This window comes from Heterocephalus glaber, unplaced genomic scaffold, assembly GCF_053883595.1.
Source record: "Heterocephalus glaber isolate CG9 unplaced genomic scaffold, H.glaber_assembly_v1.0 deba00001479, whole genome shotgun sequence".
In the NCBI taxonomy this organism is placed as follows: domain Eukaryota; kingdom Metazoa; phylum Chordata; class Mammalia; order Rodentia; family Bathyergidae; genus Heterocephalus; species Heterocephalus glaber.
The window spans coordinates 8,507,896-8,524,061 of NW_028258316.1; the positions used below are offsets into that span (position 1 = coordinate 8,507,896).

The following is a 16,166-nucleotide window of genomic DNA, read 5'->3' on the forward strand; positions in this document are numbered from 1 at the left end:
TCATTGTAAACCCAGGAGTAACTACTAATAAAATCATTAAAAATATACTTGAAAAGGAAAGAAGACTCAAAATGATATTAGACACACACACACACACACACACACACACACACACACATACACACACACAGAAATAAAACAAAAACATAAGGAAAAAAGAAACAATATGGTACACTAACAAAAAATAATAAAAGGAGATTCAGAAATAATAGATTTTAGGTTGAAAAGTATTACAAAAGATAAAGGACATTATATGTTCACTTAAAAGGTTAATCTAATAAGAAGGTATAACAATTACAAACATTTATACCTAACAAGTGAACACCAAAATACATGAAGCAAAAACGGACAGAACTATAGGAAGAAATACAGTTCTACAACAGGTAAAGACCTTAATCCCCTACTTTTAACAATGGATAGAAAAACAAAATCTGTAAAGAAACTCAGGGTTTGAACAATATTATAAACCAATTAGACCTAAGACATATAAAACATGTCACCCAACAAGTGTATGTGGAATATTCTCCAAGACAGACCATATGTTAGGCCACAAAAGAAGTCTTAACACACTTCAAGACTGAAATCATACAAAGCATTTTTTTCTGACTGGCCACAATAAATTGAAACTAGACATCAAAAACAGAAAGGAAACTGAAAATTTGACAAATGTGGAAATCAAACACCACCCTTAAACAATCAGTAGGTCATTCGAGGAATCATAGAGGAAATCAGAAAATACCCTGAGACAAATTAGAACTAAATTACAACAAAAACGCATATGAGATACAGCAAAATCAGTATTTGAAGGGAAATTTATATCTAAAAACACCTACATTAAAAAAGACCTTGGGCTGGGGATTTAGCTCAGTGGTTCCGCTGCCTGCCTCGCAAGCACAAGGACCCAAGTTTAATCCCTGGTACCAAAATAAAAATAAAAAAGACCTTAATGACATAAGAAAAGGGGAAACAAATCAAAAGTCACTGAAAGGAAGAAAATAATAGATCAGAGCACAGAGCCAGGCATGGTGGCACACACCTGTAATCCCAGCACTCTGGAGGCTGGGGCAGGAGGATTGCCACAAGTTTGAGGCAATATGCTTTTTTTAAATTTTTTTGCCTACACGGTCTTGCTATGTAGTTCAGGCTGGCTGTGAACTTACTGTGTAGCTCAGGCTGGTTTCCAACTCACAGTGATCCTCTGGCCTCAGCCTTCCAAAGTGCTGCTGATTACAGGTATTTGTCATGCCCAACATTTGAACCCTCTCTAAATTCTCCCTGCTTCCTGAGGCTACACACAGAAATAGCATGTGACAAAATTCAACAGCCTTTCATGAAAAATCATTGAACAAACTAGAAACACTGTACTAGGAAACCATTTCAACATAATAAAAACCATACACATGAGCCCAGAATGGTGGTGCACACCTGTGATCCCAGCACTCCAGGGTGAGGCAGGAGGCTCACCTCCAGTTCAAGGCCAAACTGGGCTACATAGCTCAAAATCAGCCTGAAGTACATAGTGAGACCCTGTCTCAAAAAGGCGAAAACAGCACTGGGGATGTAGCTCAGTGGTGCTGTACCTGCCTGGCAAGTGAAAGGTCCTGAGTTCGATCCCCCATACCAAAAAACCAAAACAAAAAAGAAACAAGGCATAAATGTGTAATCCATTTTCAGGCCAGGGACTTAGCTCAGTGGTTCCACCATCTGCCTTGCAAGCTCAAGGTCCAACAATGTACAGATTCAGTGCAGCCCTACAAAAAACCCAAAGGGAGTTTTGTCAGAAATGGAAAATCCTATCTTAAAATTCATATGGAATTTCAAGGGACCACAAATGGACAGAAGATTCATACTTCCCCATTTCAAAACTTTCTACAAAGCTATCATCATCAAAACAGTGTGGCAATGGAATAAGGTCAGACATTTTTATCAACAGAATAGAACCCAGAGCAAAGAAATAAACTTTCACATCTATGGCCAATTGACTTAAAATAAGGGTGCGAGGGCCGGGGATTTAGCTTAGTGGTTCCAGTGCCTGCCTCACAAGCGCAAGGTCCCGAGTTCGATCCCCGGTGCCAAAAAAAATAAATAAATAAGGGTGTGAAGGGCTTCAATGGAGAAAGTGCAGGTTTTTTGAGCAAAGAGTACCAGGGAAACTGGATATTCACATGCAAAAGAAGGAAGTTAGACCATTACCCTACACCATATGGCCGAGCCTGAAGATGGCCTTTTGTCTAATCCCTACTCCCTTTCTCCTAAATAGATTAGAGTCTGTTTGACTAAGATTGTAGATCACGGAGGGCAAAACCCCAGGAGATAGTTACATTATGTATCCTTGTTTCTTTTCTGTGCATGTCCCGATCACGAGATAATCACATCCAGCCTAGGCCATGTGGGCCATGTGACACTAGTTACCCTGCCTTCCTACACTATAAAGAGCGCACTGGATGCCAGGTGGCCATTAGCTCATCAGGCTATGGTCCCACCTGGTCCCAGCTGTAAAGCTTAATCTTGGTATGTATCTTTCTTTCTTGTTATTCTTCAATTTTCTTCATCTCCCACTGTTCTCCCTGGCTTCAGACCCTATGCTATGTGGTTCACGGCAATATACAAAAAGTAAAATGGATCACAGACTTTTAAGAATTGAACTATAAACTCTTAAAACAGAGAAGTTGGTTTGATGCTGACTTTGGGAACTGAATTCTTATATATGATACTAAAAGTATGGGCAACAAAAAATAAACTGGAGTTCATTAGAAATAAAACCTTTTGTGCATCAAAGGACATGAGCTGGGCTTGTAGATCAGTATGAGGCCCTGAGTTTGATCCTAAACACTGCAAAATCAAAACGAAACAAAAACATTATCAAGAGTGAAAAGGCAGTCCACAGAATAAAAGAAAATATCTACAAATCATACATGATACAAGTCTAGACTAGTTGCCAGAATGTATACTAAGAATTTCTATAACTCATTAAAAAAAAAATTAACCAATAAAAGTGGCCTAAGGACATGAATACATATTATTCAAAGATACTAAATGGTCAATAAGCATAAGAAAAGATGTTCATCATTAGCCACTAGAGAAATCCACACCGAAACTACAATGAGATGCTATTTCACATCTACTACAATGGTCATAATAAAAAACAAAAACAAATGGAAAATTAAAATGTGACAAGGAAGTAGAGAAAATGAAATGTCCGTATATCGCTGATGGGAATATAATATAGTGCAGCTGCTTTGGAAAAGCCTGTCAGTTCCTCAAAAAGTTATACATAGTATTACCATATGCCACACAATTCTACTCTTAGGTATATATCCCAAACCACAAGGACTCAGATACTCAGGCAAACGTTCATTAGCAAAATTATTCACTACGTTGCAAAAGACAGAAATAAGCCAAGCATTCATCAACAGATGAATGGAATAAGCAAAATGTGATATATTCAAACGATGAAATATTATTTAATCAAAAAAGGAATGGAGGGACCGGGGATTTAGCTCAATGGTTCTGCCGCCTGCCTTGCAAGCTCAAGGTCCCAAGCTCAAGCCCCAGTACCAAAAAGCAAACAAAAAAAGGAATGGAGTTCTGATACATGCTATGACATGGATGAGCACTGAAAACACTATGCTAAACTGAAATAAGCCTGCCATAAAAGGACAAATGTATAGTTTCACTTAGGTGAAGTATCTATGACAGGCAAATTAATAGAGACAGTAAGACAGTTTACCAAGGGACTCAAGAAATGGGGAACTGTTGCTTAATGGGTAGAGTTTCTGTCTCAAGTGTTGAAAAACTCTTCAAAATAGTAGTTTGTTGCACAACATTGAATGTAATTAATATCACACTGAATGTAATTGTACACTAAAACATGATTAAAAGGACAAATTGAAAGTCATCCTTTTCAACACAAAGAAAAAACCTGGAAAAATTGTCATGTACCTTTAATTATAGCAAGGCAGTAAAGGTCTTTGTAATTTAGTAAGCATCAGACCTCTACCCTTAAATGCAGGTGAATTTGGTATCTCTCTGTATTCTTGTTTTCAACAATTCACCTTTTCTTTCTTTATTTTTTGGGGGGTACTGGGGATTGAACTCGGGACCTTGCGCTTGCGAGGCAGGCGCCAGAACCACTGAGCTAAAACCCTGGCCCATCTCTCTGTATTCTGTGATTTTAGTAACATGCAGTCTCTTACAGGCTTTCTTGTTATACAGTAATACTGAAACTCACAAGTAGCTGTAACCTATATTAAGAGTACAGTTGCTGTTTCAATTGATTAACTCACTATAAACATAGAAGGTACAATGGGGGACTTCAAAGACAATTAAGAAATGTTACTGTCATTGGAGAGTTTATACTTTGGTAAGGGAGATTTAAAAAAAAAAAGTACATCACTTATTCAAGGCAAAGCCTGATAAATACCAAGAGAAAATCACAAATGCAAGAGCAATGGGGGGAAAGGGGACGGAACCTGGTATACTGTCGAGCAGTGATGGTGAACCTTTTAGTTTTCAAATGATACAAACAGCCTGCTGCAGCATTTGTGCCACAGGTTCACCACCACTGCTTTAGAGTTATAAACTACCAATATAAATTTTGGTGTCACCAGGGTAAGAAGACAGCTTTTAAGACAGGCATACTAATTTTTATCTACCATATCCTTTAATAATCTAAGAGATATGAAAATATGAGCCCAAGTCCTGGAACTTAAGACACAGTATTACCTACATGCCATAAACTTTAAGAAATGAAAGATGCAGTGGAGATGGGAACAGATTGAAGAGACATACTGCTACTGCACCTCCCTTTCCTGCTTTAGGCAATCTTGGCATAGTAGCAGGAATACTTACAGAATACCAGTTACACCTGTTCATTTGGAGGGCCCAAAACTAAAGAGTCAGGGTGGATCATGAGACAGACAGGTGTTGCAGTTTGGCAACATTCAGAAGTGGGTGGTATTAGTATACCAAAGGTTGCACTTTGGCTCAGCAGGAAAAAAAAATCTTAATCAGAGGATGGGCTCAGGAAGGCATAGCTAGCATGTCTCCTGGGCCACACACAAGAGAGGCTTTTATCCTAGTATCACAATTTCACCAACACAAAAGAAAACAAACAGAGCTCAAGCTCTAGGAGAAGGCCTAAGGCCTACCCTCTAGCCCCACCCATTCCACTCAAGCAAATCCCTGGTGTCAATATAGCCCCATATCCAGTTTATGAACGGAAGAGTGATTCTAACAACATTCAGGTATATGACAGACTAAAAAATAAATCCTCCTACAAAGGAGTAAAAGCTTCAGAACAGAACAGAATGTTTCCCTCTGAAGAATAAACAAACAGCTGAGCATGGAAACACATGCCTGTAATTCCAGCACTGGGGAGGCTGAGGCAGGATTACCACAGCCAGCACAAGAAATGCTGTCTCAAAGAAACAAAAGCCAACCGACCAACCAACCAACCAAACCAAAAAGAGTAAGTAGAATAAAGTCAACATGGGGTGTGCAAATAGATTCTACAATATCAAAAGAGAAAATGACAAGGGATAGGCAAAGAACATACTTGAAAAGATATTTGTTAAACTGATGTTTTCCATAAACTTCATGAAAACATGGTCTCTATGAGATATAAGAAAGATGAGACAAAGATATCAGAAAAGAATGATATTTTTAAAAGAGCTGAATAAATTAAAGACAGGATGAGAAAAATTAATATAGAACAGAAATTTAAACAGGTCACAGAGAATATCAATAAATTCTCCCACACTGAAAAGTACAGGGGACATTTGATTACATGTGACTACACAATATAATAAGCCTGGAAATATTAAAAGGAAAGGAGGGGTAGGGGACAAAGGAATAATGGTAGAAAATTTGCCAATTAATGTCATATAAAACCCTGGTATCAAAACTGGACAGTACATGAAAAAACTTTATAAGCAAATCTCCTTTTTTAACATAGAAAAATTTTAAATCACATGGCATTCTGGTTTATTTAATCTCTTGTGGGTTTAGTGCATCATGAGTATGGTATATTGAAGAAACTGAATTACTAGTCCCATCACATTGAGAACTTTGGAATGAGATGCTGTGGCTCAGGAGGGTTAATCTGTTGATGGACTAAAGGAGGAAGACGTCTGAAGAAGAGGCTAATTATAAGATTTTAAAAAGTACCATCTAGGTGTGAAGTAATGAAAGCAACACTGAGTCTGGAAATAGAGGAGAAACTGATGGGACTGAGAGAATTGTTACGCAGGAAGATGCAGAAGTACAAGGCACAAACAAGACCATCAAGAAAGTGAAGAGACATGGACCAGGGATTTAGCTCAGTGGTTTAGCCACCTGCTGTGCAAGCACCATGGACCCAAGTTCTATCCCTGGTACCAAAAAAAAAAGAAAGTGAAGAGACAGCTCACAAAAGGGAAAGACTACATTTGCAGATCATATACCTCATGAGTGACTTCTATTCCAGAATACAGAAAGAACTTTTATAACTCAATAATAAAGAGAAAATAACCCAACTGAAAAGAGGACAAAGGATTTGAACACACATTTCTCCAAACAGTATATACAAATAACCAATAAGCACATGAAAAATTCTCAGTGTCATTAGGGAAATGAAAGTCAAAACTACAAGAAACTCCTTCTCACCTACTAGGTTGGTATGATATATAAAACAGACATTAACAAGTGTCAGTGAGGACGTGTGGAGATTCGAACCTTTATATATACTGTTGGTAGGCACATAAAGCAGTACAGCTGCTGTGGAAAATGGCTGGCAGTCTCTCAAATAGTGAAACATTCACCGAGTAATCCAGCATTAATTCTATGCCTAAGTATATACCCAAGAGAAATGAAAACAGATGATCTTCACAAAAACTGGTGCATGAATGTGAATGTTCATAACAGCATTATTCATAAAAGGCAAAAGTGGAAAACCAAGTGTCCATCAACCGGTGACTAGATAAACTATGGTATATCCATACAATGGAGTATTACTCTATTTGGCAAGAATGACGATGTGACAACATGGAAGCCCTTGAAAACATTACCTAAATGAAAAAAGCTAGATAGAAGAGACATTTTGTATATGTGCGGCCGAAGAGAGCACGAGACCGCATTTTGTATGATTCCACTTATATGAAATGTAAGGCAAATTTGAAGACATAGAAAGTAGTGATTGACAGAAACTTGGGGTAAAAAAAATAGGCAGTGATGCAGGCATGGCGATGCAGGCCTGTAATCCCTGTATTCAGGAGGCTTGCATGTTCAAGGCCAGCCTGGGCTACATAGCAAGACCTTGTCTCAAAAAGAAGGGGAGGAGTTGAATGATAATTGGGTTTCTTTTACGGGTAGTCAAAAGTTCTCAAATTCAGGCCAGGGATCTCTCAGTGGCACTGCGCCTGCCTCGCAAGCCCAAGGTCCTGAGTTTGATCCCTGGTAACAAAAAACAACAACAAAAATCACGGAAACAGCGCTTTTTGGGCCAGGGATGTAGCTCAGCGGCACAGCGCCTGCCTGGCAAGTGTGAGACCCTGAGTTCAATTCCCGTAACCAAAAAAACAAAAAACCGGGGCCGGAGATTTGGCTCAGTGGTGCTGCTGTCTGCCTCGCAAGAGCAAGGTCCCAAGTTTGATCCCTGGAACCAAAAACAAAACAAAAAACAAGAAAACCAAAAACCAAATAAAAAGTTCTCAAATTCAATTATGTTAACAGGTATTAAAATGTGTGAATATGCTAAAACCTTTTTTCAAAAAATTTTCTTTCTTGGGCTGGGGATTTAGCTCAGTGCTTTTGCCACCTGCCCGGCAAGCACAAGGTCCCAAATTCAATCCCGGGTACCAAAAAAAAAAGAAAAAAAAAAAAAATCTTTCTTTTTTAATTTCATTTTGAGACAGTCTCACCAAATCACTAATTTGTCAAGGCTGTACTTGAACTTGTGATCCTCCTGCTTCAGCTTCTCCGAGTGCTGGAATTACAGGCTTAAAAAAAAATCTTAAAATGCTTATGAATTATGTCTCTATAAAACCATTTTATATATATCTATCTTTGGTTTTTTAAGACAGGGTCTTGCCATGTAGTTGAGGTTGGCCTTGAACCCACTCCACTATGTAACCCAGAGTGGCCTCGAACTCACTACCTAAGCCCTCCGAGTACTGGAATTACAGGTGCACGCCACCAAGCCGGGTTAGATGGGTTTTTAAAAGCAGAAGATGAAGGACAATACACTGAACAATTCCTGAACTAGAAGACCTCCAAGCTAACTTCCAACTCTGGTGAGTTTAACAGTAGCCATTACTTAGTCAGTTGAGGAACTGAGTACCAAGTTTTATACACCATTTGTACAAGGACTAAACACCCTAAAAGAACAGAAGATAGTAATGTAACAAGAAAGCAGACCCACTAGCTATCTGTCGTGAAGCTTTTAAGAAATTTCTTTAATGAGAGCATATGGTAATTTGCATGCTTGCTGTAGAAAGCACATTTAAACGCAGTAAATGTTGCTTTAGTAAATTTAAATTCTGGCACAAATGTACAAAAATACCAGCATTCCATGCCTACCAGAATTCTTTACATTAGTCAAATGCTTTATAGTCCACAAAATACACCATGTAGACTTGGGTCTTACAACACTTCTGTTATTATCATACTCAGTTTAAAGAGAAGTAAATTGAAGATCAGATTAAAAGACCTGCCCATAGCTACACATCTTATAAGGGGCATGTCAAAGTTCAAACAGAAATGTAACTCCAAATCAAATACTTTTCTAAGAAATCATTTAGTAGAAAAATTTCTCTGAACCACTCTCTCAGTGCAAAGTATGTCAGTATTTGATTTTTAAATGTGCACTATCTCCTCTTCAGTAAACAATCATCTTGTCTAGAGCCATTAAAAGCCTTGACAAACTAATTATTATTTTTGCTAAGGAAAAAAACCCGTAAATTTAAAAAGTTGTTTATCAGCTCAGTTATAGCTTACCTAATGTAGTCATATTCCTGTGATAAACTGTCTTATGCATGGTCATCAAAAAGCAATATGAATGAATGACAGAAAGGAATTTTGCTTCAAATTAAATCACATTGACTTCTGAAAGGAAAAATCATGTGAAAATTTAAGAGATGCCTTCCTATGTGTGTAAGCAGCAGAAAGAAAACTAATCAAACCTGGATGTTTCTGCTTCTATACCTTTCATCTTGGAACTTCTTAGTTTCTGTCTTTGTATTTTTAAATTCAATTTTATTTGTTTTTGTCTCCCTGTGTAGTTCAGGGGCTGGCCTCCAACTTGCAATGATCCTGTCTCAGCCTCCCCAAAAACTGAAAATACAGGTGTGGGCTACCACACCAAGCTTAAATTTAATTTTACCTGTACATTTTTTTTTTTTTTGAGATGGAGTCTCATTATGTTGTACACATTGGTCTCCAACTATTGGGCTCAAGTTATCCTTCAGCCTCAGTCCCCCAAGTATGGACTACAGGCAAGCACCACTGTGTCCATCCAGCTCTTTGTATTTTTTATTCTTTTTGGTACCAGGAATCAAACTCGGGACCTTGAGCTTGCGAGGCAGGTGCTGGAACCACTAAGCTAAATCCCCACTCCTCTTTGTATTTTTTAAATAAACTTTAGTTTTGTAATAATTTTATATTTATGGAAGAATTAAAAAGACAGTGCACAGTTCCTGTACACCCCCCCACCCAATTTTCTTTAATGTTAACATCTTATGCTATTATGGCACATTTATTTATTATTATTATTTTCTTTTTTTTTTTGGTAGGGGATCGAACTTGGGACCTTGTGCTTGCGAGGCAGGCAGTGGCACCACTGAGCTAAACTCTTGGCTTATGGCACATTTATTAAAAAAAAATCAACCTGGTTAGTGCCTATGTAATTTTGCACAATATATCCTTTGGGGGCTAGAGGTATACCTCAGTTTTACAGCACATTCTTGCAAGAACAAAGGAAGGCCCTGGGTTCAAAGCCCAGAACCTACATACATACATACATACATAGATATTCTTTGGAAAAGTGTTTGGGTCCCTGACAATTGTCAATCTGCATTTTCATATCTTTTCTTCATTAGAACACTTTCATAAAAGAGCTTAGTAAATTCTATTTTAAGATTTAAAAAAATCAAGCCACCTACTTAGTGAACTTTGATTCCAAACCCTTCAATTAACTTTAAACCACAGCTGAATGTTTTACTTAAAACTTCAAAGCATCCACTGAGGTAAACTCTTTGAGACTCAAAAGAAAAGGTATTGTTCTAGGCACTAAACCTCCACTTATGAGTCATACTCTCATTGGCCTTCAATAAAGCCAAAGACAACTTTTTAACCACATCTTTCATATATATGACAATACAAGATGAGAAGCTCAACAGGAGCACCCCATGAATTTTTACCTATCTACCAACATATAAAAGGATTTTTTTCAGACAAAAGTATTCTAACTGTAAATATAAATAGGATGAAAAGGAAAAGTTCATGAAATTATATAGCATGAATTAATTAATTGGGGTTTTTTTTGAGACAGGGTCTTGCTGTGTAGTTCAGGCTAGTCTTGCACTCCACAGGGATCCTCCTGTGCAGCCTCCTGAATGCTGGGATTACCTTGCCCAGCAAGTCAATTTCAGGGTGTGGGGGTACTGGGAATTGAATTTGGAACCTTGAGCTTTCGAGGCAGGAGGCGGAACCACTGAGCTCAATCCCTGGCTCCAAGTCAATTATTTCTTAAAACACATTTTTTTCAATTTTAAAATTTCTTTAAAAAAAAAAAAAAATTCTAGCTGGGCATGGTGGCGCACGCCTGTGATCCCAGCACTGGGGAGGCTGAAGTAGGAGGATCGCAGGCCAGCCAGGGCTCCACAGTGAACTGCATAGTGAGACCATGTCAAAAAAAACCCCAACTAAAGGAAAGAAGGGAAAGGAAAAAATGATGAGAAATGGAAAAAATGGAAATAAAGTCTTTGTAAATAGGGAAGGGTGGAGGGTGTGAAGGGAGGGCTAGGAATGGGGAAAAAATAAGAACCAAGATGCATTATGTAAAGGTACAATTCCCAATGAGAAATGTAATTGTGTTGTATACCTACAATGTACCAATAAAAGAATTTAATACAAAAAAACCACAAAAAACCCAACTGAAACCATGACTCCATCACCAGATGGCAGTTTTAATAGTTGTCACCACCTAGGACAAGGCCACAGCACTCCTATGAACTTTATCAACATTTCTGATAGCACAAAGGATATTATACAGAAAAACCATGGACACAACTGTGAAAAGTAATCAGTAGAGCAGGGCTTGGAATATTAAAAAGTTCAACAAGCACTTTACTTTTACTTATTTTTGCTTTTTTATAAATGCACCGATATTTTTTACAGTCTAAGTAAAAGTGTTTTCAATAAGAATAAAATATAAAGTCCAAATGATAAGAAAGCATCATTGTTTATTTGACAGTGTTTTTCCCTTCTTGGTGATACATAAAAGAATCAGCAGAATCTAAGATTTGATGAAATATGTATAGTAATTCAGCTGTCACCATCTTATTAGAAAGCTTGATAAGAGGGGCATGGTGGCACATGCTTGTAATTCTAGCACTTGGGAGGCTGAGGCAGGAGAATCACTGGGAGTTTGACGCCAGTCTGGGCTACATAGTGAGTTCAAGGCCAGCCTGGAACTGCACAGCAGGACCCTGTCTTAAAAACCCAAAAGAGGGCAGGGAATTTAGCTCAGTGGTTCCAGTGCCTGTCTTGCAAGAGCAAGGTCCAGAGTTCAATGACCCGTACCAAAAAAAAAAAAAAAAAAGAAAGCTTAATAAAACTACCTTCCAGGCAAACTGAAGGCTTAAATAATAGAACAACAAAAAAAAGGTATCTCTCCATAAAAAATAGCACACAATTTTTCATTATGATAATAAAAAGGCTATTTTTCTAATCTTAGAAGTTTTAGGTGAAAAGTAAAAACTTTTCTTAAGTTTCCTCCTTAAGCAGCACATTTTTCTGCTGGTTCCAAAGGTGGAGAAAGGTGAGTCAGAACGGGAATTTGCTGCAAGCAGAAATCTTCAGGACGATTTTAACCAAATTCATTTGCCCAAACTCCTTTTCTAAGGCCCTCAGCTGTACCTACTGCTGTAAAGAATAAGTACCAGTAAACATAGGTTTGATTAAATGTTAACAGTCTCATTTTAAAATCACATTTAGCTGGGCATAGTGGCATGAACCTGTAATCTCAGCACTCGGGAGGCTGAGGCAGGAGGACTGCCATTGAGTTCAAGGCCAGCATGAGCTACATAGTGAGACATTGTCTCAAAAAACCAAACCAGGGCCCAGGGATTTAGCTCTATGGCACTCCGCCTGCCCAGCAAGTGCGAGATCCTGAGTTTAATCCCTGGTACCAAAAACAACAACAACAAAACAACAAAAATCCCAAACATTACAACAACAACCAAACCAAAACAAAACAAAACAAAAAACCCCCAAACATTCAAGAGCTTACAGGTTCCAGGAGTCTCCAATGAATACCTAACATAAAACTCACCCTTTTTAACATTTTTTTTTTTTGGTACCAGAGATTGAACTCGGGTCCTTGCGCTTGCAAAGCAGGTGGTGGAACCACTAAGCTAAATCCCCGGCCCATTTTTAACATTTTTAAGTGCACAATTCAGTGGCAATAAGTTAACAATGTTGTGCAACCACCACCACCACAAGCCATTCCCAGAACTTTTTTGTCATCCTTAAAACTCTGTATCCACTGAACAATGCACCTACCCTTGTAAGTTGTTCTATTTCCTGTCCCTACAAATTTGTCTGTTCTTGATATTTTGTTTCTGAAGTCTCAAACAGTACTTATCCTCATGTCTGATTTATTTCTCCAGTGGTACTTTGGTAAAGCAAGGACAAATCCCTAATTATTAGGTTTTGCCTAGTTTAACTGAAGACACTGACACAATCTCTGGGCTAATCAAGCAGCTCTTCCGGAAATTCTGCTACTGTTCTAAGAGCCACAAAAGCGGTCTCAGCCTGACCCTTCCTCAGCCTGGAGACTGCCTGATTAAACAGCTGTAACTCCGAGAGGCTCCTGAGAGCCTTGAAGGCCATAAACGGGTAAGTGGATGAGGAAAGGGGATGTGGAGAGCAGTGGAGGCCTGAAAAACCACAGGCAAGAAAAGTGAAGATGCATCAACCTGCTTCGGCCCTGAGATGGCCCCTTGTCTGCCCGCTATGCACTGTTGCACCCGGTTAACTTGGTTAAGTCAAGTGATACATGTCAGAGTTGAGGCCAGACTGCGGTCACTGAGAATGGCACCCGTGCAGGGAGACAGGGAGTTTTACGGGGTCATGAGTCACTTTCCATGGCTCAGAGGTCCTGTCCTGCAGGGACTAGGCAGACTTGTCCTGCTTTGCCTAGACAACCCCAGTCAGAAGAGACAGCAACAAGAGAAAGTCGAAGTTGGCAGAAAGCAAAATAGACCTATAGTCCCCGGCCACCCCCCACCCCTCCCAAAAAAAGCTGGTGTCACATTCAGGCTGAATGAGTGGAAGGACTGAATGACAGAGACTGGGTCAAGAGACACGGAAGGTAGAGAAAGTCACGGCCCAAATACACAGAAACATCTCGAGGCAAAGTGGAGAGAAATACCAGGTTGATGGGGAGGGGCACTGAGAAACAAAAAGAACAGGTGACAAGGGATAGAGACAGCTACAGAGGCGACACACCGAGGCAAACAGAGACCAGCGAAGTCCAGGCACGGCCGTTCTCCTGGCCTCGGCTCGCCAGGCTTCACGTCCGGTGTGGCACCCGCCCAGCACCCCAAAAAGGCCAACTGCCAGCCGGGGGCGGGATCTCTAAGCGCGGGGCCCGCCGAGTTCCAGGGCTGCGGGGTGACCTTGGCGAGAGGGTGCGGGGGTGGGGGTCTTGGTGTCGCAAATCGGCTCTCCTGGCGGGCTAGAGGTCGCGGGGCTCCGACGCAGGGCACCTCGCCTCGGGGCACTCGCCCCGCGCGCCTTGGCATCCCAGTCGACCGGATAGGCCCGGTGCGGACGGCGGTGCGCGCGCGGGGGCCTACAGAGACCTCCTTAACCCTGCCCGCGGCCCTTCCCCCTCTCGTCCCTGCCGGCAGTTGTCCGGACCCCGCCGTACCTGCCAAGGGCTCCGAGCTCACATACCCCGCCCGAGGCACCCTCTTCGCCGCCGGCGCCAGGCCTCCTCAAGCCGCCGCGACCGCGACAGCTTCAACCTGTGCCTCCCGCCCCCGGAAACGCTTCCCGATCCCGCCCCCGAAACCGCCAGTGCTTCCGGGGGTGCGTCAGGGAGAATGCGGTGTGCGCATGCGGGATCCCGTTAGGGGTGGAGCTTCAGGGGGAGCGCGCCGAGATGTCGGGCGTCTGTGCAGAACCGTCTGGAGCAGGTCAGTCAGGTTTAGTGGCTGAGTATACTCTTGGAAGTTGCGGAACTAATAACCGAGTTCTAAACCCTTTTATGACCTTGACATATATTAGCTTGTCTGGAAGATACTACGTCAAAATCCTTGACTGGCTCCACAGCGCCCACCCCGCAGTTGGCACGTAGTGGACGCTTAATGAATGTTTAGTGGGAAAGATCAATGCCCTCTATGTGGCTGTCATTGTGCTGAACACCGGGTCGCAAATATAGTGGGACAGGAGCGCTGCCTCTGACCTCCAGTTCTCCCACTCTCAACAACCCTCCCTACCTGGACCCGTTTAAGCCCTTCTGTGCAGGAGCCAATTTCTACTGACTTCAATTCCAGGCAGCTACTGGGATTTAGTCAGAATTGCTTCTGGATTTAGGGTGGGTGCTCTTTCATTTTGTCTGTCTTAGATCAAAGTGCTCAGTTTCCCAGCTGGCAACCCCATGCTTCTTCTTGGTCTCTAGAACCGAGGAGTGTTCAGAGAGGAGGCTGGACTTTCCGAGAGAATTCAACAAGGAAATTCTGGGAAACAAAACCAAAGAAAAGAAATCAAGTATTGAAGCATAGAAATGGTGGTGCAGAACAGTTTGTCAAAGATTGTGGATCAAGAAGCTATGCTCCAGTCCCCCTTTTTGCCCAACAAATTACCACAGATAGGATATTGTAGTAATTCAGCTTCCTTGTGGGCTCTCCCCCCGACACACACACACAACAAAACCCTCATTTTGTCCAGGTAGTAGGGGAAATCCTTCGATCTCAGGGAAAGTAGACCTTCACTTCAGCTGCAATAGATAGCTCATAACTGGACCAAATCATTCTGGTAATCTTGTTTTCATTAACTAATAATTGGGATAGGCATGGTCATATGACTAACTTCTTGATAATACTAGAAGTCATTGAATGGGAAATGAGGAAAAATATTTTGTACATAGTCCACTAGGATTTCTAGTTGACTGGTCTTTAAGTGCTTTGCCATTTTAACTTTCTCTTTGCCTCTAAGCATACCTGAATTTTACAAGTTCAGTCACTATCGTGCCAATGAAGTGACATGCAAATACTAATGCTGGTGAAGCAAAATGATTGCGTCTGGGACTCATGACATTAAGCTATATTTCCAGTTTGGACTACTTATTATCAGATGCTTTGCATGAGCCAAATAAATGTCTTGCTTAGACTTTTTCCATTAATCTTGTGGACTATGTGTCTCCAAGTATTACTACAACAAAATATAAAAGGTTGCTAGGAGATAAGCTTTCAAGAAAGTCAAAAACATCTGAAAAGAGGAAAAATGCAGGAAAGCTAACCTAGGAAGTTAGCAGAGTTGAATGTCAGAAATTATACACAGATATTATCTGCACCTGTTCTGATTGGTTGGTGCATGTCCCATAACTGACAAATATTTTGGAAATCTCCTAAGATAGATAAACACTCATGCTGCTACCAGTTACAGTCAAGATAAGAGCCAAGTTGCAACATGTGGTTAGAACCTAAGAAGGAATATACCTTCAAGGGAAGGGGAAACTAGGCATAAAAATCTGTCCTGCAGAGATGGGCAGCAAGGAAAATTGTCTTTCTTTGCTTTGGCTCTAAATGGAGGTGAGGAGACATTTTCCCAGAAGATTTATGGTCATAGTCTGGCTTTCACATGGCCATAAATTTGCATGGTTCAAAACCCCACAAACTGAACATTTTAATTTAAAATGGACCTGAATATGTAGTGATCATGGTACTTGGCCAAAGCAAACA

General features: G+C 40.5%; 2 protein-coding genes across 4 annotated transcripts in view; one reads left to right on the plus strand and one right to left on the minus strand.

Annotated features, from left to right (window-relative positions):
• Positions 1–16,166, minus strand: part of Zbtb43 (zinc finger and BTB domain containing 43) — a 40,387-nt gene that overhangs the window by 21,928 nt on the left and 2,293 nt on the right. The window contains exons 1-2 of one of the 3 annotated variants that reach the window (XM_021262043.2): positions 14,132–14,244; positions 1,581–1,751 (exon numbers count right to left, since the gene is read on the minus strand). The exons of 1 other annotated variant lie outside the window; for it this stretch is intronic. In XM_021262043.2, coding sequence (XP_021117702.1) covers positions 1,581–1,668 — 88 coding nt within the window. In that variant the 5' untranslated portion in view covers positions 1,669–1,751; positions 14,132–14,244. Of the gene's footprint in view, positions 1–1,580; positions 1,752–14,131; positions 14,258–16,166 lie in introns of those variants that run through there. One more of the 3 variants, XM_004849361.4, reaches the window with a different exon arrangement.
• Positions 7,218–16,166, plus strand: part of LOC147826077 (uncharacterized) — an 80,973-nt gene continuing 72,024 nt past the window's right edge. Inside the window, exons 1-2 of the mRNA XM_087183387.1 lie at positions 7,218–7,233; positions 13,769–14,399. Of these exons, the coding sequence (XP_087039513.1) occupies positions 7,218–7,233; positions 13,769–14,399 (647 nt within the window). The remainder of the gene's footprint in view (positions 7,234–13,768; positions 14,400–16,166) is intronic.